General features: G+C 42.9%; 1 protein-coding gene across 1 annotated transcript in view; it reads left to right on the forward strand.

Moving 5' to 3' along the window:
* The window catches only part of ptgfrnb (prostaglandin F2 receptor inhibitor b), a 76064-nt gene that overhangs the window by 26868 nt on the left and 32580 nt on the right, over positions 1-16616 (forward strand). Inside the window, exons 6-10 of the mRNA XM_004573839.6 lie at positions 10262-10408; positions 10487-10647; positions 10844-10964; positions 11919-12138; positions 12227-12414. Of these exons, the coding sequence (XP_004573896.1) occupies positions 10262-10408; positions 10487-10647; positions 10844-10964; positions 11919-12138; positions 12227-12414 (837 nt within the window). The remainder of the gene's footprint in view (positions 1-10261; positions 10409-10486; positions 10648-10843; positions 10965-11918; positions 12139-12226; positions 12415-16616) is intronic.

The following is a 16616-nucleotide window of genomic DNA, read 5'->3' on the forward strand; positions in this document are numbered from 1 at the left end:
GTGACTCAGCCTTAACAGCCGCCTTTGCTTTATCACTTCTTGGTTTGCACCCAGTTTTATAGCCGGCCTTTGGAGAATTTAGCTGGGCTTTCCTTTCCCGTATCCAGCGTGTGGATCAGAGAGAGAATGTGGAATCCATATCCTGGTGTGCTTTAAACAACTGGAGAAGCAGGTTCATTTAGCTTTGCTAACAATGTGCAGAAGCTGGATAATAAAAGCTACAGGGTGTCATTACTGTTAGCGTAAAATCTAACAGTATATCAACCAGCCCGGCTTCAGAATGTAACTTTGAATGTGTGTTGTTCCTGTTTACTCTAGCCGCGCATGAATTATAAAGGCGCAGGGTGCCTGTTGTTTGCTTTGGAACCACTGAGCACCCCCCCCTCCCGATTGCAGTGCCCTCCTTCAAAATCTTTAGACAAATTGTACTGTTACGAAAACAAAAAGCAAACAGGCAGATTTGTTCCAGCTACACATGTTCAGCACCGGGCACATCTTTGTTTTAAAGAGAAGTTATTGTCAAAGGTTGGCCTGAGTCGACGGTGCGAGCAAGTGATCAGAGCTGGCGACGTCCAGCATGTTAAAAAACAGCTAATGGCTTTGTTTAGACGAAGGCAGGTCTAATGTACATGCACATGGAGCAGTTTAGCAGGATTTCTTTATATGTATTTAGTGTAAAACACATAGTGAGCAGTCTTATGGTGTGGTCCAGCTATTAAACTACAATATATCTAAACGACAGCCGGTCAGTCTCAGTGGACGGTACAGTGCGCCTCTGCTAGCTGCAGGACATCCTGTAAAGTATGTCAAAGGCAGCCTTTAGTTAAACCAACAGCCATCTCTTTTCCAAACTCAAAAGATTCCTCAAGCCCGGAGGATCCGTGTTACATCTGCAAATATCAGCAAAGCTTTGCGGGCACACGCATATCAAAGTCAGCCCGCATAAGGGCACAGTATCGAACGGCACCATCAAGGACATCGTCTCGCTTTCCAACTTAACCGTTTGCATGTGTTTGTGTTTACGTGTGTGTGATAGCACTCAGATTTATCTGCATGCTTCCTCTGCATGTGTGTGTCTGCTGAGTGGTTTACAAGTGTATGAGAATGAAAGTAGGTTTGTTGAAGGCGCTCTCTGGAGAAGTGCCACATGCACACGCACGCTTCAAACACTGTCTTCAGTGTGTTTGTGTGTCCCACATACTGAGGGTATGAGGCGGTTCTCACTGGTGGAACTCTTACATGCTGGCCTGGGGGTAAACATTCCTTCATACTGCGTCTGCTGAAACACACACACTAACATTTCTAATTGACTATACAGAAGCTCATATATTCCAAACCCGTTCCTCTCAAGTTTTTTTTGTGCGTGCACGTTGGTGTGTCTCTCTGTGTGTTGTCAGCCAGTCAGCTCCTATTCAACTGATGTGCGGCCTTGAGGATTGCCCCTTCTTCCCACGATGCTTTGCTACAGGCTCACCCTACCACGAAGTGCAAAAAAAAAAAAAAAAAACAGAGTTGGAGAACTTGTTTAGGAGTTTCCCCACGGCAGGAACACGCACAGACACACACACACAGATACACACGGAGTTAAAGAGGGTGTAATTTGTCTCACCCTTGGCTACACTTCCCCTATGTGTGCGCGCGTTGTCGTGTCAGCTGGAGTTACTGTCAGTAGAGCCACTTTACTGGAAAAAAGACATCTTGTAGTTCATGCAAAGTATTAAATTTTGTGTATTTTATGAATATGCGCAGATACGGACCTGTGCACATTCGCTTTGAATCTGTGAATCATTTTGGTCTCTAAGCTGCTGTTTCCAGATTATCTAAACCACTTCATTTGAAGGTAAACTCAAAGGGTTTGTGCACACAGCTGTGGCACGTATACACCATGAAACTGAGACAGTTTGGTCAGTCCTGTGCAGTAACGTGTCTGCTTGACCTCTTTGCTTCATATCACCTCTTTTAGTGGAAGAATCAATATAAAGATGAAAGAGTAGACTAAAAAACATTATCAGTAAATTTCTGCTACAAAAAGGGTTTTAGTAGTCTTCATGTAACCCTTACAGTGCGCCTCACGGATCCTATAGCTAAAGGAACATGTTCACCCTTTATACAGTGTCATATGACACTGTTGGGAGGAGCAAAGACAGGTGGCTCTAGTCGTGTGTGGCTGTTTGCTGTCAATTTGTAGCAAAAATCCGGTAGAGCAACATGTACTGGCTGCATGCATACATGGAAAATCCAGTATATGCATATGAGTCAAAGGCATCTGATCTCAAGCTGAACTAAAGGAGCAGCTCAGAGCTTTGATTCTTGTCACTAGTTTTGATTTTTATCTCCATCTTGAGCTTGAGCCAGTGGATTTCTCACATAGAGGGTAAATGGAAGATGTCTATGCTTTTCCCAGCATTTTATTGCAATAAGCCAAACAGTCGAGCTGTTGTGGTTTTCCTGCACGCACTTGCATCATGAAAAAAAAGCTTTGTTCATTGCGATTTAATGAGGGATGATTGGGCGTTATTGGGTTGTGATCTCAAAATAAAGATTAGCACTCACACATCTCTGGTGTTGGAGAACAGAGATGTGAGCTGTTCGTTAACCACTTGATCTTTTTTTTTCTTCTTCTGCAGTCAGTCTCTGAGCACAGGACAGAAAATGAGCAGCTGAAATCTCATTTCTCTGCTGCCTGCCTGGCCTCGTGCCACGGCACAATGAGGAATTCAGTATTATGTGTGAACCTCTGTGTGTTTCAGCTGCCACTCCACACTGAGAGGAGTCAGTGGAGGTAGTTGAACCACTTGGGGGAGGTCACAGACCCACTCAATTGGATGTATGACTGAGAGGAGACAGTGAGACCTCTCTGCAGACAGGATGGAGAGGCTCAGCCTTCCGGCTGAGATGTGAATGTCAGGTGGTGTCATTTGCAATGGAAAAAGCTCTGATCATCCAACTGTACTGGCACCAAACAAGCTGTTATCAACCAGCTGATAAACATACCGGAGCATTTAGCAGCTAAAGGGGCAGATCTTCTTCCAGCAACAAAACGCAGATTAAAAGAGAAACTGCTGGAAACGAGGATTCTGGATTCGAGTATCTTTCTCTGTGTGTGCTGAATGTAGGAACAGGCAATACTTTGCACACGGGATTCCTGTGAAGCTGCATTAATACATCATTGTTAGCTTGTAAAATACTGGAGCCTCATTTGTTGTAATTACCGTATAAGGCAGCTTCATTCTTATAAGATTTGCAAGAGATCAGGCCTGTGCTATAGGATCTACTTGCAATAAAAGATGGATGTGCTTTAGATGTGCCAATGATAAATTGTCTATCTGATAACCAAGTTTTATTGAAAGTAGTTACCTTCCATAGTTGTCATGAACGTTTTTGTAAGATTTGGAAAGAGTTGTTTAACCCTTTGCTAACAACAACAACCAAACTGACTCCTCACTAGCTCTCAAAGAAGCTCTAAAATCTCCCTCACCTACTGATTCTGTGCATTAATTTGCAAGGTTGTGTATTTTGAGGTTTTGCAGACACGTGGCTGTTAACTTGTCCGCCACTTGGCTGTGTGACAATCATGGTGGCAGAGTCAAGTGAAAAAGGGCCAGACCACATGTGCATGGAGCATCTGCCATCCACCAGTTGTGAGGGGAAAAATGAGCATTCACTGACCGGTTGGCGAGTGTTTGCCAGGTTAATTGCAATTGCTGGATAGTCGATTGCTGAAGTTGATGGATGAACTGGTGCTCTACTTGAGCATGAAAAGCACTTTATACAACATTTATAACACGCCCCACTCACACAGGCATTGCTTTCTATCTGACATTCACACACATTCATACTTGCGGTTCAGTATCTTGCCCACGGATATTTAGGTATGCAAGGCATTTAAACTGGGGACTGGAGCGGCGATGAAAGGAACCACCAACCTTATACCACTTAAGCTCCAGCCACTCCCAACTAGGTGTGTCCCAGTCACAAAAGGCTCAAGACTAGTCAGTGAACCCCTGGCACCTATGTGTATCTGCGATCAGCTGGCCGAAATCCTACAACTGCTTTTGTTGCTTTCAGTCTGCCACAGCTGCCCACAGTTTGCAAGGAATTACATGCCTGGACTTGTCTATAAACTCTCACTTGTTACACGCTGGTTGCTATTGAAAGTGCAACAGATTAAAGATAAAAAGTGAAATATTTTCAGATGTGTTTGCGTTAGCACTTGGACCAACTTGTACTACTACTACTAGTATAGCAAATAGTGTTTTCAAACAAGTCTGCATAAACTACAGCAATTTCCTAGCAACCAAAGAAACCACAATGAGTTTTGTTGGTGCACCGCCTTCTTTCCGATTAGTTTTACCTAGCGACTGCCGACAAACTCCAGGAACGAACTCACCAGCCAGTCAGGGAATACACACTTTTTTTTTTTTCATCGTGACCAGAGGTTGCATGACATTCAACACGCTGGACACCTGACATCACGCCAGAAACCTGATTAAATAATTAGCTCTTGGTCGATGTTCTATCAATTTCCATGGATGTTTTAAAGCAGGCTGTCCTCTGCCAATCTTTTTCAAATTTTCCTTTAACGTTTAACTTTATTGTAAAATTGCAGGAATTAAAACATGTATGTGATTCATTTGGAAAAAAGAAATGCAAATAAAGAGGACGTTGTGTTTCCTCAAACCGTGTTGATGCTGCCGAGTGTTTGTGTTGTGGGTGTCCGTAGCTTAGGGAAGTAGGGTTGGCTATCATTCTTGGGGATGGTGGTTTTAATTCCTGCCCACATGTTGAAGCTGATAAGCAAGACACTAAATCCCCAGTTGTTTCCAGCATATGTTTAAATTGGAGAAAAAGTAAGTAATTTTAAACGAGTAATGTTCCAGATTCATTTTAAGGATCTGAAAACTGTAATTAGTCTCTACTTTGTGTGTAAGGGTTGCGTGAATAAGAGAGTTAAGCTTGGTAAACTTTGTTTCGTACAGGATTAACTGTATGACTTTTTCTCCCCTAAGGAAAGTGTTTAAGATGCTTCCTGCTGCTTTCCGGCAGTTTCCTACACTCAGTGAAAATTTATCCTTCAGTAAAATGAAAAGCAGCTAAATTAAGGAGGTTGTGCATGGCCACGGGCTGCAAGAAGCTCCACTCTGTGGTTTTGTGATGTTTAGCATCTATAGAGTTAAGTGTCTGTCTTTCTAGCTGCAGAGCTTGAATGTTCATTCTCTGAACCCCTGCAGGTTTATTGTGCCCTGGCATGATTTTCACCTCGCCATCAGTTTGAGGTGTATTTGTCCAAAGTAATGTAAGCCCTCTTAGAGATTCAGTGTCTTAATACGAGTGTCTTATCCGACATTAGATTAGTAGTTGTTTGAGCTGTAAACGTGATATCAAAAGCACATCTGTTCAGTGTCAGCCCGCATTTTCCCTCCGTCCTGGGAGAAGTGCGCTGTGTTGACAGAAGGAGGGAATGGCTCAAGTGGTCCCCCCCTCCGTTCATATCTGCTTTTCCCGTCTCTCTCTCTCACACACACACACACACACACACACACACACACACACACACACACACACACACACACACACACACACACACACACACACACACACACACACACACACACACACTGTGCGCACGCTCCAGCGCAACAAGGGCAACTCACATGCCTCTGGTTGTTTTGACATCATAGAAACACTCCCGTTCGGTGAAACTGCTGAATCTGCTCTGGTTGAGTTTAACGCCGCTGCCCAGCTTAATGGCACAGTCACCGCCAAACTTCCCCAGCTAACCTCCGCTAGTCACCGCGGCTTTATCGTGGCTCACGGCCCACCTGTAACTGAGCTGAAGCAGGAAACGGTGACCAGACGCATTCCAGTTAAAGCCCAGCTCATCGAAAGAACAACACGCAGCACTTCTGAGCTCCAATGAAACCTCTGCTGATGGCTGCACTTCCTTGTTTGAGCAAAGCTTCACTTTAATGGATTCTCGGATACATTTTCACAAACTGAAAACTTTGTAACAGCCTGTAACACTATATGCGTGTGCTTGTGCGTTAACTGGAGGTGAATCTCTGTGCTGGCTCCCACCTGATTCCTCGACATCACACATATAACGTTAAGTCTAAACTTAGACGCAGGAGCCACCTTAAGAGAGGGACTTAAAGCCATATTACAGTTTAAGATGTGAGAACAAAGTTTACAGCATATTGTATCTCTTAAGTCTTTTTTGTGCTCATGTTTTTGGTCTCTGCATTCTCCTGTCGCAAATCAAGATCTAAGGCTCCTTTATTTGTGTTGTACAATAAATTAGACAGGAAACTGCTGCTCAACACAGGATCTCCTCATAGTATAGATAAAAATAGAAATTTATAAGAAGGTAGATAAAACATGTAAATATTACAAAAAATGTTCTGAAGTCTAGTCATGTGCGTTCTTAATGTCCTGTATCGTCTGCCCAACGGCAGAAGTTCAAAAAGATGGTGAGCAGTGAGCGAGTCCTTAAAGATGTTTGTTGCTTTCTGAAAGCAGCAGGATGTGAAGATTTCAGGGCAGGTAGGAGAAATGTCTGATCCTTTCCTGGGAAATCGTTCGGTCAGTTCTAGAGATGATTCTGCTGGATTCTCCTCACTGTGAGTGAAGACACAAAGTTAGTCAAAGCCAACTGCAAAGGGGGGACCACGAAAACATCCGTAACAGACCTAATCAGACCTTTCAGTTACTGTCACCTGGCTAAAACTAAAGCTATGTACAGCCCCTGAGTAAGAGCCTCGTTATGAGCAAAGGGCCCAAGCAGTTACCTGTGTCTGGGCTTGACTGTCATGTTCCTTGATCTGTTCCTGGGGAGGTTTTTTAGTACGGTGGTCATTTGTCCCACTGAAGGATACTGCTGTCCCACAGCTCCTGGTCTCAGTGAATTTACTTTGTCCGTCAGTAATGTTATGGCTGATAGCTCTACTAATAAAAATGAATCTATTTGTTCATATTAAAATCAGTTGTTAGTTTTATGTGAGCTGAAAAATAACAATTGATGTGTAAAATTAAAAAAAAACAGCACTTAGTGGTTTGTGAATCTGTCACCGTTGCTCTCACTGAAATTCAAAGAGTAACTTCTCGATGTGAACACATGCTGTGTGATGAAAGCAGTTTGTTGTGTTATTGACAATGACCTATTTTTCCTCGCTCTGCCTCCCAGATCCACACACTAATGAAGCCATTTTCTTCTTCTTAAAGCTTGTTTTACACAATTTTCTTCCCTGCTTAACTCTGCAGAACGCAGGATAACAGAAAGGAGCAATTTAGGCTGCCAGTCAGACTCAGCTTTGAGGACATGACTTCAGGTCAGAAGCGTGAAAAGCCTCTTTAACATGAAATCTATTTTTTCTTTGCTCTTCTTGCATTGAAACAAACTGCAGGATGACTGTGAATTGATGCTCAGTTTCATGCACACTGCATCGGTTTTCCATATTTAAAGCTTTTTCATAGTTGGAAAACTGTTGTTGGGCAATTTTTGTCATGTGGGTGAGATGACACGGAGAGTTAGTGGTTTAACCACAGTGTTTTAAGACCATTGATTAAATTAGTTTGCATTACTTATATAGTCAGCGGAGTAGGAAACTGATATCCCCTCAGCCCTGTGATGGACTTGTGAACCCCGCCTTTTGGATAGGCTTCAGTACCTCCAAGGGGAAACTAAGTTTGAATAGTGGGTAAGAAAATAGATGGATGGCTGGATGTTTCCTTAGCTGAAGCACGAGTTTCAGCCATGTTTTAGAAGTCTGAGGAAATCTTAATTGTTGCAGTAAATGAAAGAAATCTGTCAGCGTGGCTCTGTGGGCTTAAACAGAAAACGCTGTAAAACTAATGAAAATAAGGCTACAAGTCCAAAATATGTCCTTCATATTCTCCAAAGGCGTTCATCGGGTCAGATTGGTGTCTTTTGTAGTCCGATTGTGACTCCTGGGCCTTAAGTTTGATATTCCCACTTTACAGTTTGGGTGTGTTGAGGCGCATCCATTAGATAATAAAAACTGAAGAGTTTGAAGTTTGGAGGTCGGGTTTCTAACTTGCCGTCGTGGTCCTGAGCCATCTTTGCAGTGTGGCGGCATGCTTTCTCCTTGGTATCTGTGCCATCGGCATGGGTGATTGTTCTAGGTGTGCTATTATTTTTAGGTGTTTGGCACATGATGGGGTGCTTTGTCAGAGTACTGGCCAGTGAAATGCCACAAGCAAACATTTCACTGTGGATCAATATCATCCACTATATCTGTCAGTGGTGTTAATGTTGTGGCTGCTCAGTGTATACCTACTGCGTTTAAAGCCTTGTGTCACAAGCTGCTGTACAGTATCGGAGCCCCTGAACTGGCGACGAGTGGTCATGTTACTCGACTAAATGAGGCAACATTTCGGTGTGGGAGAGAGCGTGGAGCGTGGCTAATTGGCAGAGGAGCTTCACACGTTCTCATTGATCAAAGTGTGTGTGTGTGTGTGTGTGTGTGTGTGTGTGTGTGTGTGTGTTTCACACCAGATGGTGACAGTGCATGAGTCAGTGTGTGTGTGCGTATGACGTCCAGCTGACATCATGCAAACCAACTCCTTTGCCAAACACACCCAAGCCCATGCACTTGATTTCTTACATTTTTGGCTGCGTGTTTGTGTGTCTGTGTGTGTGTGTGTGTGTGTGGTATAGTGGCATCTATTGGTATGCTGGCACACTTTGGGATGTATCAGGAACTACTTTTATATAGTGTGTGTGTGTGTGTGTGTGTGTGTGTGTGTGTGTGTGTGTGTGTGATTTCTCACGGTTAAGCAGGTGGAAATCTTGTTGTGTGTTTCCTGTTCACTGACGCGTAAAGGTGCAATCTGGATGCCTGACTGAGAGGACCTGCCTCCCCACCTACACACACACTATTAATGCTTTGATACCCACCTCATCTCACACAGTTAACGGTGTTATTTCTGCTCTATTTCTGTCATCTGGCTCAGTCACCTAACTCTATTTAAGGAAGAAATCACCTAAAAGAGAAAAAAAAGGAGGATTCACTTTGCATGTGTCTGGTGATGTCAGACTGTTAATGTGACCTAGGACTGACTGATGAAAGCAATACCCGGCTGGGTTGGGAATAATGTCTCTCGAGGCAGCACAGTAACTCAATTTCTGGCATTATCATCGAGGAGCTGTTCAGCCGTCAGGGTTCTGATTCTCTTCTTAAAAGAAGTGCTCATTTCAACCCTGCTGACAACGAGGATAATTAAAAACTCCACGTAGCCCGTCTCCTGCTGTAGATTTTGTATGTGTACACTTAGATGTATGTTATGTGGTCATGGCCATTAATCTGCCGCCTTCTAGGCTGTTTGCCGGTAAACTTAATTGCCATTCTAAGTCTGACCACTTAATTATGCCAGTTGCACCATCTGGGCATCTGGGCTTGAGGCTTCTTTTCAGTCGACCATACTTTATGTATCGAGTTTAAAACAAGGACAGGATATATTTTATATAACAAGAAGCGCAAACCTCTGCAAAGTCAGCTCACTGTCCGAACAGCGTTTACTTTAAAGGCAATAGTATTGTGTTTTCAGTTTTAAATAGCTCTGTTATCACTTTGACGATGTATACCACATCACGTCTCTAAGTTTTGAGGCTTTTTTTTTTTTTGTCAGTTTTCAGGTAATAAATCATGAAGTTGACCTTTAAGACCTTGGTGGATGGATGCCAAATTTTAATGGATTATTAACGTGGTCCCATTTTACACCAAGTTTTATCAGAATTCAGTAAAACCTTCTCGAGCTATCCCGTTTACAGACAGAATGATAAACATGCAAATGCTACTAAAAACACAATCTCACCAGGGTGCATCAAAAAGAATCATCCAATTTCAAGAAGCTATATTTTTTAAAGTAATGGACATAGAAGCTTGTGTATATTTTAAAATGAGCACAAGAGCTCTGTGCAGGCCAGTCAGGTTTATCTGTTTCTTTATGGGCTAGGCTTTTGTTCAGGTTGAATGATGCTTGGATGGAACTTCACATTTGCAGTTGCTTATTTCTTGTAGTCTGCTGCCATAAAGCTGTGGTTCTTTCCTTGTGCCTTTCCTGAGGTTAAATTGAAAGCATGGCAGTTCAAACTGATAAAAATTAATTGGGTAAAAAGTACTGCAAATGAGTTTAAAACCCAAAAGGACCAGAGTTATCAGACCACCCAACCTCATTTAAAGTTTTCTATTCCGTACTGACACCCAGTTTAATTTTATGCTGCCTCGCTTTTTCACCACAGAGCCGAACTTCACGCTGACCCTCGTGGCTGAAGTCAACCCCCAGACGACAGCTGAGCCAACAGAACTCGCCTGTCGCGTCACCAACATTGCCAACTTACCTCTTGGAGGCCGACTGGGCGTCAGCTGGGAGCACACATCGCTTCCTGGTATGTTTAATTCAGATTTACTTTAGAGAAGTTTTTCCACAGAATCACTCAATTTTTAAATTGTTCTGATACCGGCAGGGTTAGGGGGCAATCCTCAGACCTCACATCCCATTGGTTCCTTGGATGCTAATGGCAACCTGCTTCCGGGGTCGATTTATATGGAAAGGATGAAGAGCGGTGCGTTAACGCTGAGCAGAGTCCAGCCCAACACGTTCAAGCTGCGAATCCTCCGCACACAGGTACAGTTTTACATGCTGTGCAGCTAAACGTTGCCCTGCAATAATTTTAAAGTCTTATTGGAATCCTGAAAACGATGAAGTGCTATGAGGCTAAATTGTGGTTAAATGAGTATAAAGTGATGGAAAGAGTAAATGGCAGTCAGGTGTCGATAAAGGAACTCGGAGGCATTAATGGGCATTCATTTTCGCTCTGCAGGAGATCGACATGGGCCAGTATGTTTGCAGTGTGTCTGCTTGGAGCGTCAACAGCCAGGGAGACATGGTGAAGACCTCTGAGAACAGAAGCTCGCCGCTGACTGTGCGATGGGACACCAAGCGTAAGAAAGCTTTTATTATGACTTAGATTCTTGATTCACTGGCATTAGTAATCAGAAAAAGCATGTAGATCTTTATTCTTTCTAGCTTTTATCTGCTGGTCAATGGGGCTAATGTTATTATTTTTAATTAAAAGAATGTGGAGAAATTGCTGTGCCGCATCTATTACAAAAGAATCATAAACCGTTGTGATATAGTCGAGGCTTACCAGCCTCAAAATTATTACAACAAATTGCCTTTTAATTCAGTGTGACTTACCAAAAACATATGAAAGTAGCAGAAACGAGTTTCTTTTCTGTAACTGAGACTTCCACTTTTGTGGATGTGATTCTGTGTCACATGCAGATAAAAAAACTGAGCTTTGTATCAGTGTTTTGGCAAAATTAACAGTATACCTGCCTGTGTGCGTGCACAAATGTGCCCGGTCAGTGAGATACTTAATGAGGTGTTTTTGGAAGAAATACAGAAAATCCAAACTCAGATTCGTGATTCAGAAAACTACTCATGCACTGCCAGGCTGCCACAGTAGCTTCACTGCTGAGTTTCATGAATAAATGTTAATGTGTCCATATCGTTTATAGACTTTACAGAAGAATCCCACAACAGACCTCCTTTTGTCTCAGCTTCACTGTCACAGTACACACACACACACACACACACACACACACACACACACACACACACACACACAGACACAGACATTCACTTCCTCCCTATTTGAGATCTACATGTTGAACTTGGTGACCATAATTTAGCTGATTGGGCTGTGATGTAATTGCAGTGTGCTGCGCGTGTATGTGTGTATGGGTCTGCTTTGAATGAGTCACAGTTCATAGTCTAAGTACTTATCACTTCCCGTTGACCCCTGTCAATGGTGGGGACTTCCCCCTGTCTGTGATGGTTTGAATGACGCTCTTCTTAGAACTAAATGATTGAACGGCCGCTTCTATTTCCAGGTCCGATTGTGAATGTGGTGGCTAAACGCATCCGTGAGGCATCAGTAGGAGGCTCTACCTTTGAATTGGGCTGCAGTGTCACCACTCAGAACATTGGTGATGCGGGGTACTCTGTGCTCATCCAGTCTCAGGACAGCTTGGACAGCACCGTGAGGACCATCATGACTCTCAGCCCGGACAATGTCGTACAGCACGGAGGAGCCACAGACCCAAACAGGAGGTACACATGAACACATTTAAGTAACAAACTGCAGTTTCTTGTTTTATATTGAGACATATAAAACAATTTCTTTTGACTGCTTACTCAGAGACAATCTGGTTCTGACCAAGTCGGGTGCGGCAGAGTTTCGGTTTCGCCTGGCAGGTGTCCAGCTGTCCGACAGAGGTTACTACTGGTGTGACGTCACTGCATGGACGAAACAGCAGCCGGGACAGGCTTGGACTAAAGCCAGCAGCTCAGAATCAAATAAAATCAGGATAAACTTCCTGGAAAATGGTGAGTTTTCCAAAATTTCCACCCTCCTCTATCTGAAGTGGTTTTCTGACGATCTCCCCTTCAAGGTTGCGTCATTGGGCAGCCTGCAACACTTTTACAATGGCTGCTGGTTGTAGGTTTCTCTTGTTCTAACCCTTGTACTGTATGTCTGCGATGCGCACTGCATGTCCAAAGTTGTTTTCTCTTTAGAGAAGAGGCTAAAGTAATATGGAGCCAAATCTGGCGAGTAGACCATGTGGTTAGGCTATGAAAGGCGTTTATATAAATTATATAGCCTGTTTTTAAACATTACAGTCAACAAGCTTTACACGATCGAATCCAAGAACAAAAATGAAATAATAACTTCTTAAGTTAATCAGTTTAGCTAGATGTAGCTAAAGCCAAAATATGGTTAGCAAAACTAAGGTTGTCAACCATCATTATACCAAGTTTTTTCACATAGGTTGAAGTCTTCAGTGCCCCAAGAGACAAATGTAATGAATCAATAGGAATCATTTAGTAGAGAGCCAGATAGATCAGGGTATCATCTGCATAGATATGTTAACCTGCCTTGTATACCTGAAAGTATCACTAAAAGATCAAACAAAAGGGGACCAAGGATTGATCCCTGCTGGACTCCACATGGCGTTACGTTTTTGTCTGATTCATAAGCATCAATGGAGACAGAATAAATAATCCCTACCTTGAGAGTATGATCGTATACCATGCATGAACACTCCCTGTAAATGGTAAATGGTCTGTATTTTGTATAGCGCTTTACTAGTCCCTAAGGACCCCAAAGCGCTTTACATATCCAGTCATCCACCCATTCACACACACATTCACACACTGGTGATGGCAGCTACATTGTAGCCACAGCCACCCTGGGATGCACTGACAGAGGCGAGGCTGCCGGACGCTGGTGCCACCGGGCCCTCTGACCACCACCAGTAGGCAACGGGTGAAGTGTCTTGCCCAAGGACCCAACGACCGAGACTGTCCAAGCCGGGGCTCAAACCGGCAACCTTCCGATTACAAGGCGGCCTCCCAACTCTTGAGCCACGATCGCCCTGTAGGACCCAATCAAATTTTCTAACCTGTCAGATGGTGTGTTAGGATGTACAGTATTGAATGCTAACATTACCAGGGTACTCAGTTTGCCTGAATCTGTATTCAGGCTGGTATCCGTTATCTTCAGGAGGGTGCTTTCTGTGCTATGATGTTTGTAAAAGTCTGATTGCAAGATTTTAGAATAATGTTAGATAATTATGAAACATACTAGGATCCAGGTTTCTCTTTTTCAAGTGAAACTGCAGTCCCTAAGGAAGACTGTGTTAGTGTGGCCAAAATAAGCCCTTTGTTTTCAGTGGGCTGTGTGCCGACACACGCTACAGTTCTGGCCATCTCAGTCAAATGTCCTTCCTCAGTTACTTCAGAACATTACAGCAGAGGATCTACATTAAATCTGTCCTGCGGGATGGATTCACTGTGGACAGCCCTGTGAATATAAACAAGGATGAAGAAAACCCAAAGAGCATGCTCCTGGCTTGGACGCTGAAGGCTCTGACGCCTGCTATTTGGTCTCAAATTCTGAAGACCCACCTCTTATTACCAGAGCTGATTCTCGTTGTGAAAGCTGAATCATTTTGAAACAGGAGTTCATGCTCAAGTTTGATGAAATGGCAAAAATGCAAGAGGTCAGAACAGGACCCTTAGAGAGCGATTTACAACAGGCAATCAGATGGCAGGTGAGACATAACTCTGATTGCTGCCTGTACAGAAAACTCTTGATTTCAAGCGTACGTCTGCCACTGCAGTGACTGAAGGGGCTCAAAGCGGCTGTTAAAACTTAGCAGCAGAGTTTCATTTCAGTCACCCTGGAGGACGTCACTGTGTGTTTGCTGAGGAGGCCTGAGTTTATGCTTTGAGATAAACTTTACATGTGAATTTAGAGTCGAAAAAACACTAAAGAACCAGCAGCTGCTCCTCTGTTTAGCACAGGATGACAGAGTTCATGTTAAACCTCCACCCTAATTGCGCCCTTTTACTCGTAGGTGGGTTTTTTCTCACTTGTGTTGCTCCTAAGGCTGTATTTGTTTTGTAAGACACCGTCTCATTTAATGAAACCTCCTAAAAGCAGCCTTTATGCAAAGTGCATAATTTAATGCTAAATGGTGATAAAATATTTTCCGAGCACTGTAGTGAAATTCATCAATAATAGAGCCGTTGTCTAGTCTTTCGATCACTTATTCACTTTCATAACAGTGGGAACAAATACCAGCGAATAAATTAATATTAAGGCCTTGCAATTATCCTGGAAATCTCAAAGTAGCTGTCTATTTATAGAAATGTGTAAGCATCCGTGTTCTGTACATCCCTCTACACAAAATAAATACACATCCTCCTCCCACACAGTGTTAATAATGAGCAACATAAATTCCCTAAAAATGTGCGGTGATAAAGATACTCTCTCACACACACAGATACACACCTTAAGCCCTTTGACGCCCACCACAGCCACTGGCCTACTTAACTTTCTTTGATCTGGGAAGTAGGAGACAGGAGAAACAGGAGCGTCAGAAAGGGAAGGAGGGAGGCAACAAGGAAGACAATGTGAGAGAGGTGGTAAAGTGGACTGAGGAGGAGGAAAGTGCAATGGGTGAGGCAGAGAAATAGAAATGGAAACAATGTGGAGAGCAGCTGAGGCAGTATCAGGGCCGGCTGGGGGGTTGGCGTGGAGGTATGCATCACCAGAAGAAGGAAAGTTGCCAAAAAGAGGATGAAGGGAAGATGAAAGTCAACAATAACAAAAGGTGGAGAATTTTAGAGAAAGGACAATGATAATAAAGTGATTAACTGTGTTAAATCAGTGAAAATTACAAACGTGTGGCTGTCTGTTGCTAATCTATTTCTATCTGCATACATGTTAAACAGAAATTAGCTGCTTACACTGAGAATCCAGTCAGAACCTCACAGATCTGAAAGAGAAATTCAGGAACTCCCCTACAAATGGTGACGTAGTTGCTAGAGGTGGGAATCACCAGACACCTCGCGATGTGATATTATCACAATACTTCTCACTTCAGGTTTAACATTTGTGATATGGTGACTGAAACATATATTATATAACCAGAATACAAGCAGCTGAGTTAAGTCCCCTCGAGTTCTGCTTATTGATACGCTCATTCAGATTGATGGCAACATGTCGGCAATCTGTCTGCATCTATAATTTAGCAATCATTTGGAAACCTTCGTATCTGTAACACAGAGATTTCCCACGTGGGATCAATAAAGTATCTATCTAGCGATGTAATGTTCCATATATGAATTGATAACCCTGTGTAAAAGCTAACCATCGCAGCTGAAAAATGTGAAAAACACCAGTTTGTCTAATGGCCACTTAGAGGATGTTTCCAAAACTCAGCCTGTCTCCATAGTTCCTAAGTAAAATGCCCATATTAAGATAAAACCATAAATGTATACAACATAAAGTAGTAGCTTTAGCATCATCACTATTTCTCCTGAGTAAACTCAACTTGCGTTTGTGGTTTTGATGCCTTTTGGAGCATCATAACACGGTTATATGCTCTGTGGTGCAGATGGTCCAAGAAGTCTGTTCTCCGGTTTTGGTGAGTGAAGCTTTAGTATGTCATTTGTATGTTACTTAGCACTAATTAGCAGTCTGTGTCATCCACCCATATATCATTTAATGCACCATGCTAACCTTGCTTGTTAGCATTAGCTGATCACGAAGTCCTCCAACATCTCATGCAGCAACATTTTCCTCTTAAAAAATAAATAAATAAATGAAATATGATCGTAGCTTTGATGCTAAAGTCAAATATAGGTCACATTATGGTGGCTACTTCCATCTTTTATATACAGCTAATAAGTAACCACACGTAGAACCTGCTTATGCAAAAAATACAGATAAAAGATGCTGCCATGAAATTAGGAACCATTACATTTATGAGTGAATGAGCTACCGTGAGGAAATTAGAGCATGGAAATCCAAAGCACAGTTTAGATGACAACTTCAAGTTACTGTTTGTGGGCAAAAAGATTAGGAAGTCTTCTCAGGGGACATAATATTTAGTTTGAAAGCAGACGCCACCACCTGGAGTAAGTCGCACATCTTTGTTAAAAGACTGGATGAAACATTTTTAATCGTGTGCGAGAGACGTTTGGTGACAGCAGAGATGCTCTGAGGCTGCAGGAGCGAA

Source organism: Maylandia zebra, linkage group LG23, assembly GCF_041146795.1.
Source record: "Maylandia zebra isolate NMK-2024a linkage group LG23, Mzebra_GT3a, whole genome shotgun sequence".
In the NCBI taxonomy this organism is placed as follows: domain Eukaryota; kingdom Metazoa; phylum Chordata; class Actinopteri; order Cichliformes; family Cichlidae; genus Maylandia; species Maylandia zebra.